The sequence below is a fragment of the Callithrix jacchus genome, chromosome 17 (genome assembly GCF_049354715.1).
Source record: "Callithrix jacchus isolate 240 chromosome 17, calJac240_pri, whole genome shotgun sequence".
Classification (NCBI taxonomy): domain Eukaryota; kingdom Metazoa; phylum Chordata; class Mammalia; order Primates; family Cebidae; genus Callithrix; species Callithrix jacchus.
The window spans coordinates 9,421,706-9,438,399 of NC_133518.1; the positions used below are offsets into that span (position 1 = coordinate 9,421,706).

Below are 16,694 nucleotides of genomic sequence, written 5' to 3' on the forward strand. Positions count from 1 at the left end.
CTTCATTCGAGCCAGAAGACACCACTGAACGATCATGGTTTCAGTGCCTACACTGGCCGTTTTTCATTCAAGGTGTAAGAGTGGTTCCAAAAAATATGCAAAGGATTACTTTTTGCCAAACTAATTATCACAATTATTGGGAAATAGGACAAAGACCTGAAAGTATCAGACACTGCCTAGATTTGATAGGCTTTGAATAGAAGATCATTTCACCAGACTGTGATTAAAGCTGTCAATAATAATAATAATAAAACCATTATCACATATTGAAACTAACAAATGTTACACAAAATGTTTCAAATGTACTTTATCTTCTATAATCTATAAAACAGATACTATAATTTTCCCCATTTTATATCTGAGGTTTAGGCCATTTTTAAAGCTTTCCCAGAGTTACCTATCTGGTACAGCAGGGCCTTCAGGAGAGACCCCGGAATACCTTTGTTGAAAATACAGCTAGACCCCAATAGTTCTCAGTTTAATTAATTGGGAACAATTTACCGAGTAATGAATGATGGGTACAAAACCGTATGTAATAAAATGCTGAACAGTGAAAAGGAGATTCTGAAGTCCTAGAGAGATTCAGCAAAAAAGCAAATCCAAAGTAGAAGGCCTGCAGTAGAAGGTGTAATGTGAGCCCCACTTTGAAGTGGCTCTGACGATACACATAGAGGGACAAAGGCAGGGAGAGCAGGATGGAAGGGACTGGAAGGCTCAGGGTCAAAGAAGAGGCCAGCAGGAGAAGACAATACAGGAGGGAAATAGTTATCTACTGTCTGGGTTATTCCTCCAACTTTTAAGCTCAGGGAGCATTCGGATCAACTCATCTATCATGCAATGGCACACCCGATAGGCAGTGGGACAGAAGCTTCCCATGAGTATAACATTGACTGAGCACCTACAGTGTTCAGATAGAGGGCCAAATATTGTGCATAGAAGGGTGAAAAAAGATGCAATTCTGGTCTGTAGGAAGCACGTGTTAAACTATGTAAGTTCACAGCTATTTGTAAAATGAGTGGCCTGGGGATCAGTTATGACAACCAAGACGCCAAGTGTAGAAGGAACAAAGGAAGAAATACTCCCTTTCCTGAGGCAGAAAAGACTTCTCAATGGTGACACTGGATATAAGCCTTCCAAGGGGAGTGTACTATGATGGCTGGAGAAAGAGGAGAATGGAGTCCTAAGCGGGAGCAGCTGTGTGTTAATGTGAACATGGAAGGCTTCTGCATATGCTGTTAGTAAGGGAGGAGAATCACCCAGCAGAGCTGGAGCTGAGATCGTGGCCAAAGGCTTTAGCGGAGCAGCACAGCCGGCTGGAGTAGTGTTAGAAGATCACCGGGGTGAGGACTAACATGATGAGAAATTTGAACACAAGTGGGGAGCCATGGAAAAACCTGAACATAGCAATCAGATTATTTGATCTCTGATTTAAGATGAAAATCTGGCAGTAAAGGGAAGAATGGTGGGGAGTGAGCTAAAATGCCCCTTAGCTATTCAAAGAGGATGATGATGTAATCATGCCAGCCTGAATTTAGGTGATGGTAACACGCAAGAAGAAAAGAATTCACAAGGCAAGATGGCCAAAGATCAGCCAGGGTTGGTAAATAAAACATAGTAACAATTTCTGACTTTAGTGGTATCACGAAATAGGACAGGGACAAGACCAAAAGCCATCAGGAATAAGTGCCACTTAAACCGGAAAAACACTCATGCTGGTGTAGTCTCACACAAAACTGGGTGATGCCATTTTCTATAATGACTGTGTAATCTGCCATGGCGGTGGCCCAGGAAGTGACAACAAAGGCAGAGGATCTCCAGGTCACCTGTCCAAAGTCACAGTTCTCAGGTGTCTAAAACTTGTTCACATATCTGACAGCTGTTCAAAGACTTATGTGAAAAGAATTGGGGTCTTAGTTTAGGTGCTCCTCTTTATAACCAACACCTTTGTTACGATAGAGGAGACTTCTTTGAAAGAAATCAGATCAGCTCTAGTCTTTAGCTTGCCTGCGGAGATGTTTTTGGACTAATCAGAGTCTGTTTTGTTTTGTTTTCCCCCAAGAACATTCAACTATGGCATAGATGATTTGTTTAAAATTTTTTTAATCAAGGGTAGGAGTTAGCTAAGAGTGATAAGGCAATCATTTAATACAGCTCTTTCTACGGCTTCTATCTTTCTTTTACCTTTTGCAGTCACTTCCAAAAGGTTATCTGCCACATTACAGGTCTGTGTTCATTCCTATTTCTTTTTTTTTTTTTTTTTTTTTGAGAAGAGGCAACAGAGTCTCACTCTGTTGCCAGGCTGGAGTGCAGTGGTGAGATCTTAGCTCACTGCAACCTCCACCTCCCGGATTCAAGCAATTCTCCTGCCTCAGCCTCCCAAGTAGCTGGGATTACAGGCAAGCGCCACTATGCCTGGCTAATTTTTGTATTTTTAGTAGAGACGGGATTTCACCATGTTGGCCAGGATGGTCTTGATCTCTTCACCTCGTGACCTGCCCACCTCAGCCTCCAAAGTGCTGGGATTACAGATGTGAGCCACCGCGCCCGGCCCATTTCTTTATCAGTGTATGATCTAAAGAGAACGTTGAGCCTGCAGTGGTGGCCTTTTCTCCCTTTGGAAAACAGTGCGGTGGCACCATACATTTGTTGCTGTTGTTGTAGTTGCTTGTTTTTTGAGACAAAGTCTCACTCTGTCGCTCAGGCTGGAATACAGTGGCACCATTTCGGCTCACTGCAACCAACCTCCTTCCCCTGGGTTCAACCGATTCTCCTGCCTCAGCCTCCCAAGTAGCTGAGATTACAGGCGTCCACCACCATGCCCAGCTAATTTTTGTGTTTTTAGTCGAGTCGGGATTTCACTGTGTTGGCCAAACTGACGTGGAACTCCTGACCTCAGGTGATCCACCCGCTTCAGCCTCCCGAAGTGCTGGGATTACAGGCATGAGCCATTCTGCCCCGTCGGTTTTTGAATTATATATATTTTTAAATGTTTCCTCCCCTTTTAACCCAAAGTTCTAAGTGGGAGGATATGTGACCTGGGCATTAGGTGGGACACACAGATCGTTCCTGAATACCGCCACAGCAGTAGACTTCTTGGGCTACGGGGAAGCCCACTTTCTCCAGGGACCACATTTGTGTAACTTGTCCCTGCATGTGGACTGGTCTGCGGCAAACCACTGTAAAAGAATGAAGTCTCCTAAGAACTGTGCTTGACTTAGTACATTCCTTGGTGTCGGCTAACGCCACAGGAACTTTGGCAGTATTTTGAGGTTACACCCATTCCCTACTGCAGTGCAGGTCTGTGAGATAATACCTCAGCTCTGCCAAAAACCACAGTGATTATCAACAGCGTAAGTAATCAAGTCATAGCACTTTTCCACAGCCCGGTAACCAGATTGTCAAGAATGCAAAAAGTGGTAGCAAAAAATGGATTGCCGTTTGCAAAGATCGTTTCTATCTGAATTCTATTCCCGTATTGCAGCAGTGATGCATGATGTGTGTCTAGCATCTTTGTAATACACATTTTAGGTTTAATTTAGAAATCTCCTAGTCATTAGAAAAGTTCTTTCTCATTATGATGAAGGGGCCATGCTGAACTCGGCACTACCGCAGGCCTAACGAGGGAAAGAAACAGACAGACAAGCTACACATGTGAAAAGCAGAATTGCTCCTCGCTGGAATAATAGGAAAACGTTCAAAATACAGATTGCTGCCTACCACTGAATAATTAATACAAGCATGGCTGTTTTACGTTACCAAGCAGCCTGAGTATTTTCAATGTTCCAATACAATGTGATGTGGTCATTGATTTGTTGCTGTTCATTCATTTCTGTAAGGAAAAGGGACTCCAAATTCTAGCAAACAAGGCCAAACAGAGCAACTAAATTAGACCTTCCCGCCCCTCTGCTTCAATCATTGCTGACATTGGTATTCAATAATTCAGGTTGGCAAGGTGGTTTTAGAACTCCACCCCAACCCTACACTGCTGGAAAATCTTATTTAAGTTGAATTTCTCACTCTTCCACTTCAGAACAAGGAAGATGCCTGCTGAAAAGCATCAGGCCTTACTGGAAATTAATGCAGCAGAAACATGATACTCTTGAGCCTTAGGCCTCCTCCCAAGATTAGTAGATGTGACTCAGTGGTTCAAAACCAGATTGCTTATTCGAGTGACCTAAGGGGCTATTTAAAAAAACAGAGCTAAGCACAGCCTTGTCAAGGGACCATTTAATTAAAAGTCTGACAAGGGTAGGGCCAGGCATCAGTGTGTTTATAAACCCATCTCTCCACCCTACGACCCAATGAGTGTAATGTCCAACCTAGTTTGAGAATGAGTTTCATGTTCTGGCATCCCTGTGCAGAGATAGAATTTTGTGAATGTTTGCTTAGGAATGTTTGCAACTGTTTATCTAAGAGGCAATGGGACTCAAACTTACACGTCCACGGGAGACACCCAGAAGATTTTAAGATCAGTGACACTTGGGTCTTACCCTGGAGAGAATCTGATTTTCTGTGAGTGGATAATCACCCCCAGGTGATTCTCATGTGTAGCCAAGTTTGAGAAACACTGTTCTCGAGCTATGAAATCCATGGGGGCTTTGCTTGTTCACTTACCTCAAAACCTGAGGAAGTACATGATGAGTATTTACAAGATAGGACTCTGAAACCAGAAACAGCCTACAAAAAAAAAACCAGGAATCCCTCCTGTGTCAGAACTCTCAGATGCGGAAGACTAGACTGTGCAGAATTGAGCACATAAATGAGTGCCTATTTTGAGTAATAAGATGAGTAGTATCCATAGAAACAACTGACGAATAATCATCGTGCTAATTAGATAAGTGATTTCCAAAACCTATTTGAACGATAACTAACATAATAAACTTCAAACCTCATATTTAGCGACATATTTTTCCCTACTCCTCTTGATGGTCTGTCAAGGGTTGGCAACCGAGTCAATAAAAGTCATGTTTTTGAACCTCAACGATGTTGATTTACCCTCTCAGAAAGAATTACTGAGTGAAGATTAAAGTAGCATTCAGCCATGAGCATGGGTTTCGGAGTCACACAGAACAGAATCTGAGCCCCTTGCTCTGCTGTTTGCTAAGCAGCCAGCCTCAGGAACATGGCTGAACCACCCTGCCCTTGTCTTCTCCTCAGTACAAAGGAGGGGATACTGTCCATTTCACAGCATTGCTATAAAGATTAAAGACAATGTCCCTCTTAAAATGCTTTGCACACAGCTATCACTAGAAAAATCACAGTAACTATTGTTAAAATCATTTCCTGTTTGGGGGCTCTTCAGAGTTAACATATCAGAACTAAATCACTGTAGGCCAGGTGCAGTGGCTCACTCCTGTAATGCCAGCACTGTGGGAGGCAGACATGGGTGGATCACCTGAGGTCAGGAGTTCGAGACCAACCTGGCCAACATGGAGAAACCCCATCTCTACTAAAAATATAAAATTAGCCGGGTGTGGTGGCGCACACCTGTAGTCCCAGCTACTCAGGAGGCTGAGACAGGAGAATCACTTGAACTTGGGAGGCGGAGGCTGCAGTAAGCTGAGATTGCGCCACTGCACTCCAGCCTGGGTAATGGAAGGAGATTCCATCTCAAAAAAAAAAAAAGAACGAAATCGCTCTGTAAAAGACGACCATAGAGGTCACCAACTCCTTCTTATTGCCATCTCACCAGAAAACACAGTAGTGCAATAACTGGGTTTAGCCACTCTATTTTTCAGCACATTTTGGGTTTTGTTTATTTTTGTTTTTGTTCTTGCCAATAAACAAGATATTTGGTGGCTGTCCCTGGCGCTATTATCCTTCCTGCGCCACACTGATTCCTTTGAACTGTTCCTCAGGGTGAGGATGACTGAACGATTCTTGATGTTTTTTCATTCCTCTCTCTTCTGTTTCTGCCTCAGTGCAGCTCCCAAATCCATATCTCACAAATAAGTTTTGAAGCTTAATAGAAACAGAGGATGCTGCCATCCAGCTTGTTTGCACAGCTAACCAAACATGCCTGTGTGATGTGCTCAGACCCCTCTGTTCTTCTCCCTGCTCCCCGGAGTCAGTGTCCTGGAGCTTGGAAAAGTCCAAAGTTCACTGCCCTAACTCCTTCATTTTATATGTAAATGCAGCAGAAAGGTTCTAATTGACAATGTGCTGCGGCATGCTCAAGGTACCTCTCAGCAGTTCTGTAAGGGAGATATCATTATAAATGAGCAAACAGAAGCCCAGAAGAGATGTGACCTTCCTGCAGTCACACAGCTGGCAGAGCTGGGATGAGAACCAAGGCCTGCTCATCCCTAGTCGAGCGTTCTGTTCTTGAGGCAAGTTTGCTGTTTTCCAGTTTTTCTGAGACTCTCTGTCCATAGTGCCACCATAGTGAAAGTGTCATCCATTTACAGCACAGGGGTGAAGCGATGTTAACTTTTCTCTCTGAGACTTTGTATCAGATAAATGTTTTATGGCCAATGCATGACTGACAGCACTTAGCCATCCAGCGAGGTCTCACACTGTGAAGCAAAATAAAGTCGTCCTAAGAGGTTCCCAAAGCTGTCCACACACTGACGCTGCACATTCGATGACACGGAAATTCTGCGCCATTGCTCTGGTCTCTCCAAGCGTGATGCGCTGGACCTGTGAGCTGGGAGCCCCGTGCAGCAGTGTGGGTGCCTGCGAGCAGCACACGTCGGAGGCTGAGCTCAGAATGGAAAATGCGAGGAGAAGATGGCAGGCGTTCTTACGAGCAACCATTTTCCTTGGGATAGATATATCAGAAAGAACCAATTACAGCCAGTCAGAGTCCACCAAGGGCAGAAAGATATGACCACTAGTGATGAGAAACTGGTTAACTGTTACCCCTAGCACCGTAAGGAGTATGCTACAGAACAATAAAATCATATAAACTCTCTACACATCTCACTGACATACTAGTAAGAGCATCCAGCAATTATAAGCCCCCAAAATCTCAGTTGTTCATGGAGACTATAAAATCAGAGAAGAACCTGAGGATTGGCAAGAGTAGAGTATCATGAGATTATTCACGTTATTGTTACCCTTAAACGTATAAATCAGTTCCTTCTCTAATGCGGGAATCTCCATAACAATATTCGCACCTAGGATGACATCGTCAAAGAGACCCCTTTTGACCCAGGCTGAAGGAAGCAGCATAATGTAGTTTCCCAAAGTGCAATACACAGTATTGCAAGTATTTTAGGAAACACAGGGATCAAAACTTATCATTCTTTGTTATATTGTACACGTTAGAAAAACACAACCAGCACTTAAATGCGTAATTTCACATCAATTACTATTTAGTATTAGAGTAATTTTTTTTAACTGAAAAAAATAAGTTGACTTAAAAATATTGAACACATAGAGTATAGACGGTATAGATGGTGCGTGGCTTTGGTGAAAACAGTGATTATTAAAATGACTAAAACTTGGGGAAACATTAGCGTTCTGTTTACAGAATGGGCTTTGGTTACATGATGGTTTTGGAAGTAGAGTGACTTGACTTTGAATCCTGGATCTGCTCTGCCATAATTTGGTGAGATTTAAGGCAGTTTCCCAACTATAAAATGATGACAGTGACACCAGCCTCAAAGGATGTTAGCAAAGATTTAATTAAATGAGATACTGTAGGTGAAGGGCCCAGCATACGTGCTGAGTGACTATCATTATTATTATTATAAGTTGAAATAAACCAAGTATTATCAAGAAAACTTAGTTTGTGTAATTTAGAGACGCACCACAACTAGACACTAAAAGGGAGATTGATCCTGCCTATAGTCTGCTTATTATCCTGCCCCAACTCCAGGACTACCACAAACCTCCCTAGGGTTTACAGCCAGCTCACAGCTACCATAGAGTTGAGTTGATCAGCTGGTGGACGCCATGGCTGTCATACAGAGATGCTAAAACCCTCCAGATGTAGGTGCCGATGCTTTGTAAAGCTGTCTTCCTGAACAGCACGTCTGTGTTCCAAGCACACAGCTGACAGCTCTGTTCCCTTGCTAAGCCAGAATGGCAGCAGCCTGCAACCTGACCACAGTGGGAAACATGAGCTGGCTCAGTCATGGCTTCCTTGCCTTGCCTTGCGCTTCAAACACTGCAATCCTGTGGGGATTTCTTCAACAACCTTGTGCTGGCAGAGGACTGCGATGAATTGAAGCAGCCATTACCTTCCCAAGAGAAAGCTTCTAAACAGGCAGACATCAAGCTCAGGATTGTCATCCAGCCACAAGGCTCAGCTGCAAAGCTGATGTCTGAGAGAGACAACCAAGGGCGTCCAGTCTCACCTGGCAGATTCAGGGGTCAGACTTACTGTCATTCTTCGCTTCTCATAAACATCACATGTACTCAATGAAGAAAACGTAAAAGGTACAAAATATTTAAATAATAAACTTTCCCAGATGCCACAGCCCAACAATTTCCTTCCAGACTTTTCCTATTAATTTTTTTTACAGTTGCAATTGCACTATTTATACATTTAACATTATGCTAGAATTTCCCTCATATCACTAGGTTTTCAAAATGTTTTTCATAATAACTAGATTATTGTGTCTTATAGTATATTAATACTAACTATAATGTCCTTGACCAATCCCCTGTTATTAAATGTTTAAACGTTTCGTGTTTATATTATGATAAATAATTCTGAAATAAATATCCTTCTGCATACATCTTTGTTAACATGTCAAATTAAGTGTGGAGTTACTGGATTAAATCGTATAAATGTTTTGAGTTTCTTGATATATACCATTTAATTGCTTCCCAGTAAGATTATATTACTTTGCAGGCTTACAACAGTCATAAGAAACTGCCATCTCACCAAATTCTTGCCAAAGATTTATCCTTTTAAAATTCTTTTCTAATTTAACAGACAAAAAGAAAATGTCTGCATCACTTTTCTCTGCATTTCTCGATTTCTTTCCATTTTCTTACATGTCTTTTGCCTTTTGTTTTTTCCTCTTCTGTGAACATTCTGGTCATGCCCTTTGCCCTTTAACTTTGACAGGTCTTTTTTTTGCTAAGATTTATAATTAAAAGCATTCTCACTTCACTTTCTCTCAAATCTATTATAACCAATTTTTCTCCCACTGAAAGAACAGTACATTGCATTGTCTTTTGTGGTGGGGTTAAAAATGGTTCCTCTGTCATTTTATTCCCGTGTAATTGGAATATAAAAACTTTTCTTTATGGAACGCAACCTGACACTTAAACTTGTTTAGGAAAATATATCATGGGTTATGCTTATTTTAAATTGCCTTGTGTTTATTACTGTTTGGGAATGTTTTACTTCATGAATTTAATTTCATAGACTAGACAGACTTTTGGTTTAAAGTACATGATTATGGTTTTTATGGAGATATTACAATAAGGACAGAAACATGGTCAGTTGATTTACTTTCAAAGATTATACCTCTGCATTAACTTCCCCCATAAACAATGCCTGAGAAGACCCAGGACAAAATACATTAAATTTTCCTTAGGTTGAATGAAACAAAAACTAACCGCCCCAACGTTTATAAAAGCAACATCTCCATACAGGTGACCCAGATAAACTTCTTTCTCCAGGGGGCCTCCTCCGAATCACACAGGCGGAATTCTTCTCTCCCTCAGAATACCCACAACTTACTGTCTGGGCTTCAGTGATGTTAACCATTAAAATCTACCTCACAGCCAGGCGCAGTGGCTCACACCTGCAATCCCAGCACTTTGGGAGGCCAAAGCGGGCGGATGACAAGGTCAGGAGTTTGAGATCAGCCTGGCCAACATGGTGAAACCCTGTCTCTGCTAAAAATACAAAAATCAGCCAGGCAAGGTGCTACCCGCCTGTAATCCCAGCTACTTTGGAGGCTGAGGCACGAGAATCACCTGAATCCAGGAGACAAAGGTTGTGGTGAGCCAAAATTGCGCCACTGCACTCCAGCCTGGGTGACAGAGAAAGACAATGTCTTAAAAAAAAAAAAAAAGAAAGAAACTACCTCAAACTGGCGATACATATGTGCATATCTGTCTCCTCCCATCAAGGTGATGAATTTCTTAAGGGCAGGAACAATGTTTCCCTCATCTGTGTATCCGTGTGTGACACCAATACGGAGCTTTTGGTGCAGTAGATGTTCAGTAAACATAGGTTGAGGTGAACTTTGAGAATCTGAGAAGGGGGCAATCAGAAACAGTAAAACCACCATAGGCTGTGGTGTCAGGACTCAGCTTGGAATCTGCCTCTGACACTTAGCAGCCATGAGACTCCAAGCCAGTTAACTTGGCCTCCTGAGCAGCTTGGTCTTCTAATGTGGTAGTGACACTGCCTATCGGGCAGGCCCTGGAGGTTGGCTACCCCAATACCCATCCCCAATGCATTTCACCCTTGCCCTCCTCAACCATGAAGACTAGAAGCTAAATCTCCCAGCTTCTCTTCTGCTGGGAAATTTATGGGCCGTACCTCTTGCCAATGACACAAAACTAGAAACAGTTGAGGGGGTCCAGGAAGGCTTTGCTCAGACATTCTAGGTAAAGTGTAATGTCACATGATCCCAGAGGTAGGTACACCATCCACCTCACAACCATGAGGCCAAAACGCGAAGACAATCCCCAGAGGGCAAAGGAAGACGGACTGACAGCCAGAGTCTGGGGCCTTTAGGGGCACCACTGAGAATGAATTTGACAGCTGCCCCCCTCTGGCTTCTTCTTCTGTAGCAGAAATCATATCTATATTTGTTTAAACCACTGTGAATGGGATATTTCTGTAATTTATCCCAAATACATTCCTAAGTGACACCTCTACCTTATAGGATTACTGTAACACTACACATAAGTCACCGATGTCAAGTGTTTAGCACAGAACCTAATGCATCGTAAGCATTCAATGGGGGTAGATTTAACAGCATGAGACAGAGGGTGACATTGCTTGTGGACCGCAAGGAATTCTGTAGCATGGGGTGGGTGAGAACTTCAAACAAGACATGGGAGCTAGCAGCAGGGAACGGAAAAGAAAGGACCCCATAAGCCACATTAAGGGTAGGAATATGTCCTGAGGGCAGCAGAAGGAAGTGAGTCAGGAGCGAGAATGTGACTGGGTGTGCTGGATGATCTCCTATTCTCTGAGCTCCCGGAAATGAAATCCCCTTTGGCAACCATCCACACCCCACCCGGACCCCACAGGGCTGGAGACTTTGCAAGAATACACGAGGTCTCACGTAAACTGTTCCTAAGCCAGGCTCCTTTAAAAATTGTTTTTTCATTCCAGGCTTCTCTTGAGTCTACTCATACTTTACTGCATCAGCCTCCCAGTGTCTAGTGCTCTAGGGCTGGGTGCACACCCCCAAAAACCATCCGTCTGTGGCTGGGTCCCCAGTATTACTCCCAAGTACAATATTGTCTCTGTCTCTACTTCTTCTGAGTACCTGCCTTCGGTACCCTCATTATGAAGGTACCCTCAATATGAAGCCCAGAGCTTCATAGACAGGCATCTTGGGTCCTTGGCTAACAAACTATGTGGCCAACCTGTCTTCTCCCCCTTCCAGATCCACTTTCTGAGTTTATATATCCCTAGAATAAGTTCCCGCTCATGGAACAAAGGATGCCAATGCTCTGGGATATTAGTAAGCACCTCATAACACGAAATCAAATCACAGTCAAATAAGCCAACCAAGTATGAAGTTAAACAGAGTTGAACAGATTTTTCTCCTACATAACTTCTCGGAGCTTCTGTGATGTTACTGCCTATATGTGAATACATAGAGACAAAGATAGTGCAATGTTTCCCATATTTGTTTGTCTGCAAATCTTTCAGTCCAAGAATATCTCAGGGGCTAGTGCTCCATGAGACATATCTGGGGAAATCCTGTGTTAGAAAAGCAGGCTTCTGAATTCCCACCCATAGTGGGACACCCCTCCCCTGCCCCTAAGTAGTCTCTTCACTCTACAGATTTTCCCTCACTCCTAGACACAGACTGGTCCTTACTTTTCTTCTCACACACACACATACCCACCACTAGAAGCCTCAAATCTATATTCCAGCCCCACTGGTTTTTTGCCACTGTATGGATAAGTCATGGTCCTCCCACCCTCAGGCCTTTCCACTAGTTATGCTCCCTACCTGGAAGGTTTACTCTACTAGGGAGGCTCTCGTTCACATTTCAAGGCCTGACTTGAACAGCAGACCCACTGTGAATTCTCCCCAGTTACTCAGGGCCAAGTTAATTACTCCCACCTCTATGGTTCAAGAGAACTTTGCAATTACTCCTACTGCAGCATTTATTACATTGGTTATACTGGCAGGCTCATCTTCCTTTCTGAGCAAGCTATTAATCCCCCAAGTCGTGTTTTTCCATAAGTCTGCTCCATGTAATCAGCAGATCATGAGTAAGCATAAGTTTAATGAATGAATGAACAAACAGCTACATGGAAGTCCACAGGGACTTCCTTCTCTATATCTTTATCAAGGATATTGTGGATTAAGGCCAGACTCATAACCACTGCAAATAATAAGGTCCTACTACAAGCCCAGGGAACAGGATCAGATGCCAAACTCCCGCAGCCCTCAATTATTTTGTTGCTTAAAGTGGAGAAAAATAAATAAATTTGTATTAATGGCTAACAGAGTAGAACAAAGCAATTCTAGTTTTAATATTCAATGGTAACATCAATAGCTGATCGGTATTTTACATGCCACATGAGTGATAGAGATTACCTTGTGTCTGGTCATTCCGTACAGACCATCTTCCAAAAAGGAACAGACCTTCTGCAAATATCCATGGAAAACAGCCACTGCTAAGTAGGCAAGGCAGTCAACTCCAGGCAGCTGCAACACTTGGACCCCAGCCTCGCCCACACCAATTACACCAGGAATGGGACAAATGCTTCCCCAGCTGTGAACACTGCGGTGGTGAATCATGTCATAAGCTCATCCTATCACACCAACCACAACCTCAAGGCTGAATCCCAGTCCCCAGTCCTGCCAACAAAGGCACTAATGCCTCTGAAATCATAAACACTTGGCTGACAGGATAGGCATGGAGGCAAGGTCCTGCCAGATCCATTCCCAACCCTTAGGGATGTGTATAGTGGTTCATGCCTGTAATGCCAGTGCTTTGGGAGGCTAAGGCAGGAGGATTGCTTGTGGCCAGGAGTTCAAGACCAGCCTAGGCAACATTAGTAAGACTCAAAAAAAAAAAGAAAAAATTAAAAATTAGCTAGGCATGGTGTATGCATCTATAGTCCCAGCTACTTGGGAGGATGAGGTGGGAGATTTTCTTGAACCCAGAAGGTCAAGGCTGCATTGAGTTTCGATTGTACCACAGCACTCCAACCCGGGCAACAGAGTGAGGCCCTGTCTCAAAAAAGTAAGAAGAAATAAAATAAAATCCCAATCCCTGATCTTGCTAGAAGATGGGCTGCTGCTCCCAGAATTTGGTTCTCTCCCCCGAGACAGATCCCCACCATTGCTAGATGGAAGCGTGCTGCCCTGGAATTCTATGGATAATAAGTGGTCAGACACCTGCTACGGGACCTGGCAATGATCTCTCTGGCCATTTGCCCTGACATAGCCAACAAAATGTTCCAACAATTTATTGTGTATTTGGTGACGAGGAAAATTGAGTTTGTCTGGTTGGTTATTTCCCTCTCTTCTTTGGTGAGAGAAGTGCCAGGTACACTAAGGAACTGGTATCCTCCTCTCCCCTGACAAAAGTGTGAAAGCTGGTGTAGAGGCAATGCCACCCAAGCAGGTACTGCCACCTTAAGAGTTAGGAAACCCAGCCAGGCACGGTGGCTCACACCTGTAATCCCAGCACTTTATGGGGCTGAGATGGGTGGATCACGAGGTCAGGATATCAAGACCATCCTGGCTAACATAGTGAAACCCCGTCTCTACTAAAATACAAAAAATTAGCCAGGCGTGGTGGCGGGTGCCTGTAGTCCCAGCTACTCAGGAGGCTGAGGCAGGAGAATCACTTGAACTCAGGAGGCAAAGATTGTAGTAAGCCACGATCGCGCCACTGCACTCCAGCCCGGCGACAGACCAAGACTCCGTCTAAAAAAAAAAAGAGTTAAGAACCACATTCACCATCTCCACTTCACATTCAATTTATTCATGCTAGCATTCACTGTCATTCACAACCACCAACACAGCACATCACAACCAAGCAGAGCTGGACTGGACTCTCCCTGAGAAACCCAGGAGCCCTCTGAATATGTAACAGGGAAGGAGCTGCACCAGGCTGACTGGACTTACAGACTTTGTATTCCTACTGACAAATAGAGGAGTTGATCTTTTGCACTCTCAATCACTCTGGAGGTTAATTTGCACCTCAGACTATGAAGTTGGACTCTGAATGTCGCATATTGAATCCCCAAGCAATATAATTTTGCAAAGGGAATGAAGCTAGCAAAATAATCATAAAGACAATTATTTATCCAGCACCTTCTATGTTCCAGGTCCTGCACTTAGCATTACTAAACGTTAGTCATTTTATCCCAAAATAGCACTTGCATATTTCTCTTCTGTTCTATGAATGGAGAAATTGAAGCTCAAGGAAGTTACTAGCTCAAAGTAAAAACAGCAGTGAGTGGCCAGGTGCGGTGGCTCACGCCTGTAACCCCAACACTTTGGGAGGCCAGGAGATCGAGACCATCCTGGCCAACATGGTGAAACCTTGTCTCTACAAAAAATACAAAAAAAAATTAGCTGGACGTGGTGGCACGCATGTGTAGTCCCAGCTACTCAGGAGGCTGAGGCTTGAACCTGGGAGGGGGAGGTTGCAATAAGCTGAGATCACACCACTGCACTCCAGCCTGGGCGACACAGTGAGACACCATCTCGCAAAAAAAAAAAAAAAAAAAAAAAAAGCAATGAGTTAAAAATAAAATGCACACCTCTCTGAATCCAAAATTCTTGAGCCTTCCTAAAATCGTAGCTGCTGGTATTAAAATCGTCACACTAAACTTACTAGAATATGAATTTGGGGGAGTTTTTGCCACAAAATTCAAATAACAGAATACCAGAGGCAAAACCTGAACTTTACCATTTTCTAACTGACTTTTCACATACCAGATTGTTATACGTCATTTCCATGCACTGGATTTACATGAATCTGTGAACCAAACTGCCTCCTTACGTGTCTTTTTCAGGATGATAATTTAATCAATGTGATCTTTACCTTTTTTCTTGTTGAAATCCAACGGATAGCACACATCTAAATAGCAACAGCAGACATGAAGGAAGGGAAACAGGAAGAGCAGCAGCAAAGTCAACCAGAAATCTAAAAACGGGAAAAACTGTCTTCACAAACATGTAAAATATATAATTAGAAATGCATGAAAACTTCTGAGATAGAGACAGTATCTCTGCTGATGTTAATTTGGTTGATGACTCATGTTGAAATAACAGCTGTTTACAACTCAATGCTCTTGTCCACGCTGTATTCTTTGCGTCTTTCTCTAATTCAAATCATTCTTAACACATCCTTCAGGACATAAGGTATCACTTACCAGGTTTCTAGGATGGGCTACTTCCATGGTTCTGTCACCACCAGGACTGATGAGGTTTCTGACCCTTCCTCGAACTGTGAGCTCCCAGAGGGCAGGCCCTTTGTTGTATCTTTCTTTCCTCGCCTGCAGCTGACACACAATGAAAAGCTGGATTAGCCACACTGGATTTTTTTTCATCTTTATAAATTAGTACTCAGACAAATGACATTTTAAAATGGAATTCAAGATTATGACTGGTTTAAGTTAACATTTTAATCTATCTACAGAAGACTATGCAGTTGCAGGTAGCAATGGCCAGCAACAAAACACTGAGAAGGCCTAACTCCATATTGTGTAAATTATGGCCATTTCACATATACACCATGGAATATTATGCAGCCATCAAAAATGATGAGTTTGTGTCCTTTGTAAGGACATGGATGAACCTGGAGACCATCATTCTCAGCAAACTGACACAAGAACAGAAAATGAAATACCACATGTTCTCACTTACAGGCGGGTGTTGAACAATGAGAACACATGGACACAGGGAGGGGAGCACTACACACTGGGGTCTGTTTGGGAAATAGGGGAGGGACAGCGGGGGGTGGGGAGGTGGGGAGAGAGAGCATGGGGAGAAATGCCAGATATAGGTGAAGGGGAGGAAGGCAGCAAATCACACTGCCACGTGTGTATCTATGCAACTATCTTGCATGTTCCTCACATGTACCCCAAAACCTAAAATTCAATAAAATAAATAAAAATAATTAAAAAAATTATGGCCACTTACACAGAATGAACTATCTCTCAAATGCCTGCCCAAGGGAAAGTTGATTCTGTTGCCTTTCTTATGTCATCAAACAAGAATTTTTAAGTCACACAAGTTTCTCAAATTATGTCAGCAGCTTAGTGTCACTCAGCACTTGCTGAGCACACTCTCCTTAGTTTTAAACGTCCCTAAATAATTCTAACCTCACCATTTTCTAACTGGTCTTTCTCTTTCCAGATTCTCCTGAAATCCGTTTTTCAGATCTGGGACTTTCTTCTGGAGCTGTGTGACCTTAAGCAACACTTAGCATCACCAACTCTCAGCTCTCTCTGTTTGAACATCTATAAACTCTGCCTTCATGTGAGAACACACAGAACCCAAGCACATGCCAAGATGCAGGTTGGCAGGACTTGTGCTGGGCTGATCCAGGCAGCAGCAATCCAGC

General features: G+C 43.1%; 1 protein-coding gene across 1 annotated transcript in view; it reads right to left on the minus strand.

Annotated features, from left to right (window-relative positions):
- Positions 1–5,730: 5,730 nt before the first annotated feature.
- LOC103788701 (uncharacterized) overlaps positions 5,731–16,694 on the minus strand; it is a 120,820-nt gene continuing 109,856 nt past the window's right edge. Inside the window, exons 6-8 of the mRNA XM_078355020.1 lie at positions 15,502–15,630; positions 15,171–15,272; positions 5,731–14,044 (exon numbers count right to left, since the gene is read on the minus strand). Coding sequence (XP_078211146.1) covers positions 15,519–15,630 — 112 coding nt within the window. The 3' untranslated portion in view covers positions 5,731–14,044; positions 15,171–15,272; positions 15,502–15,518. The remainder of the gene's footprint in view (positions 14,045–15,170; positions 15,273–15,501; positions 15,631–16,694) is intronic.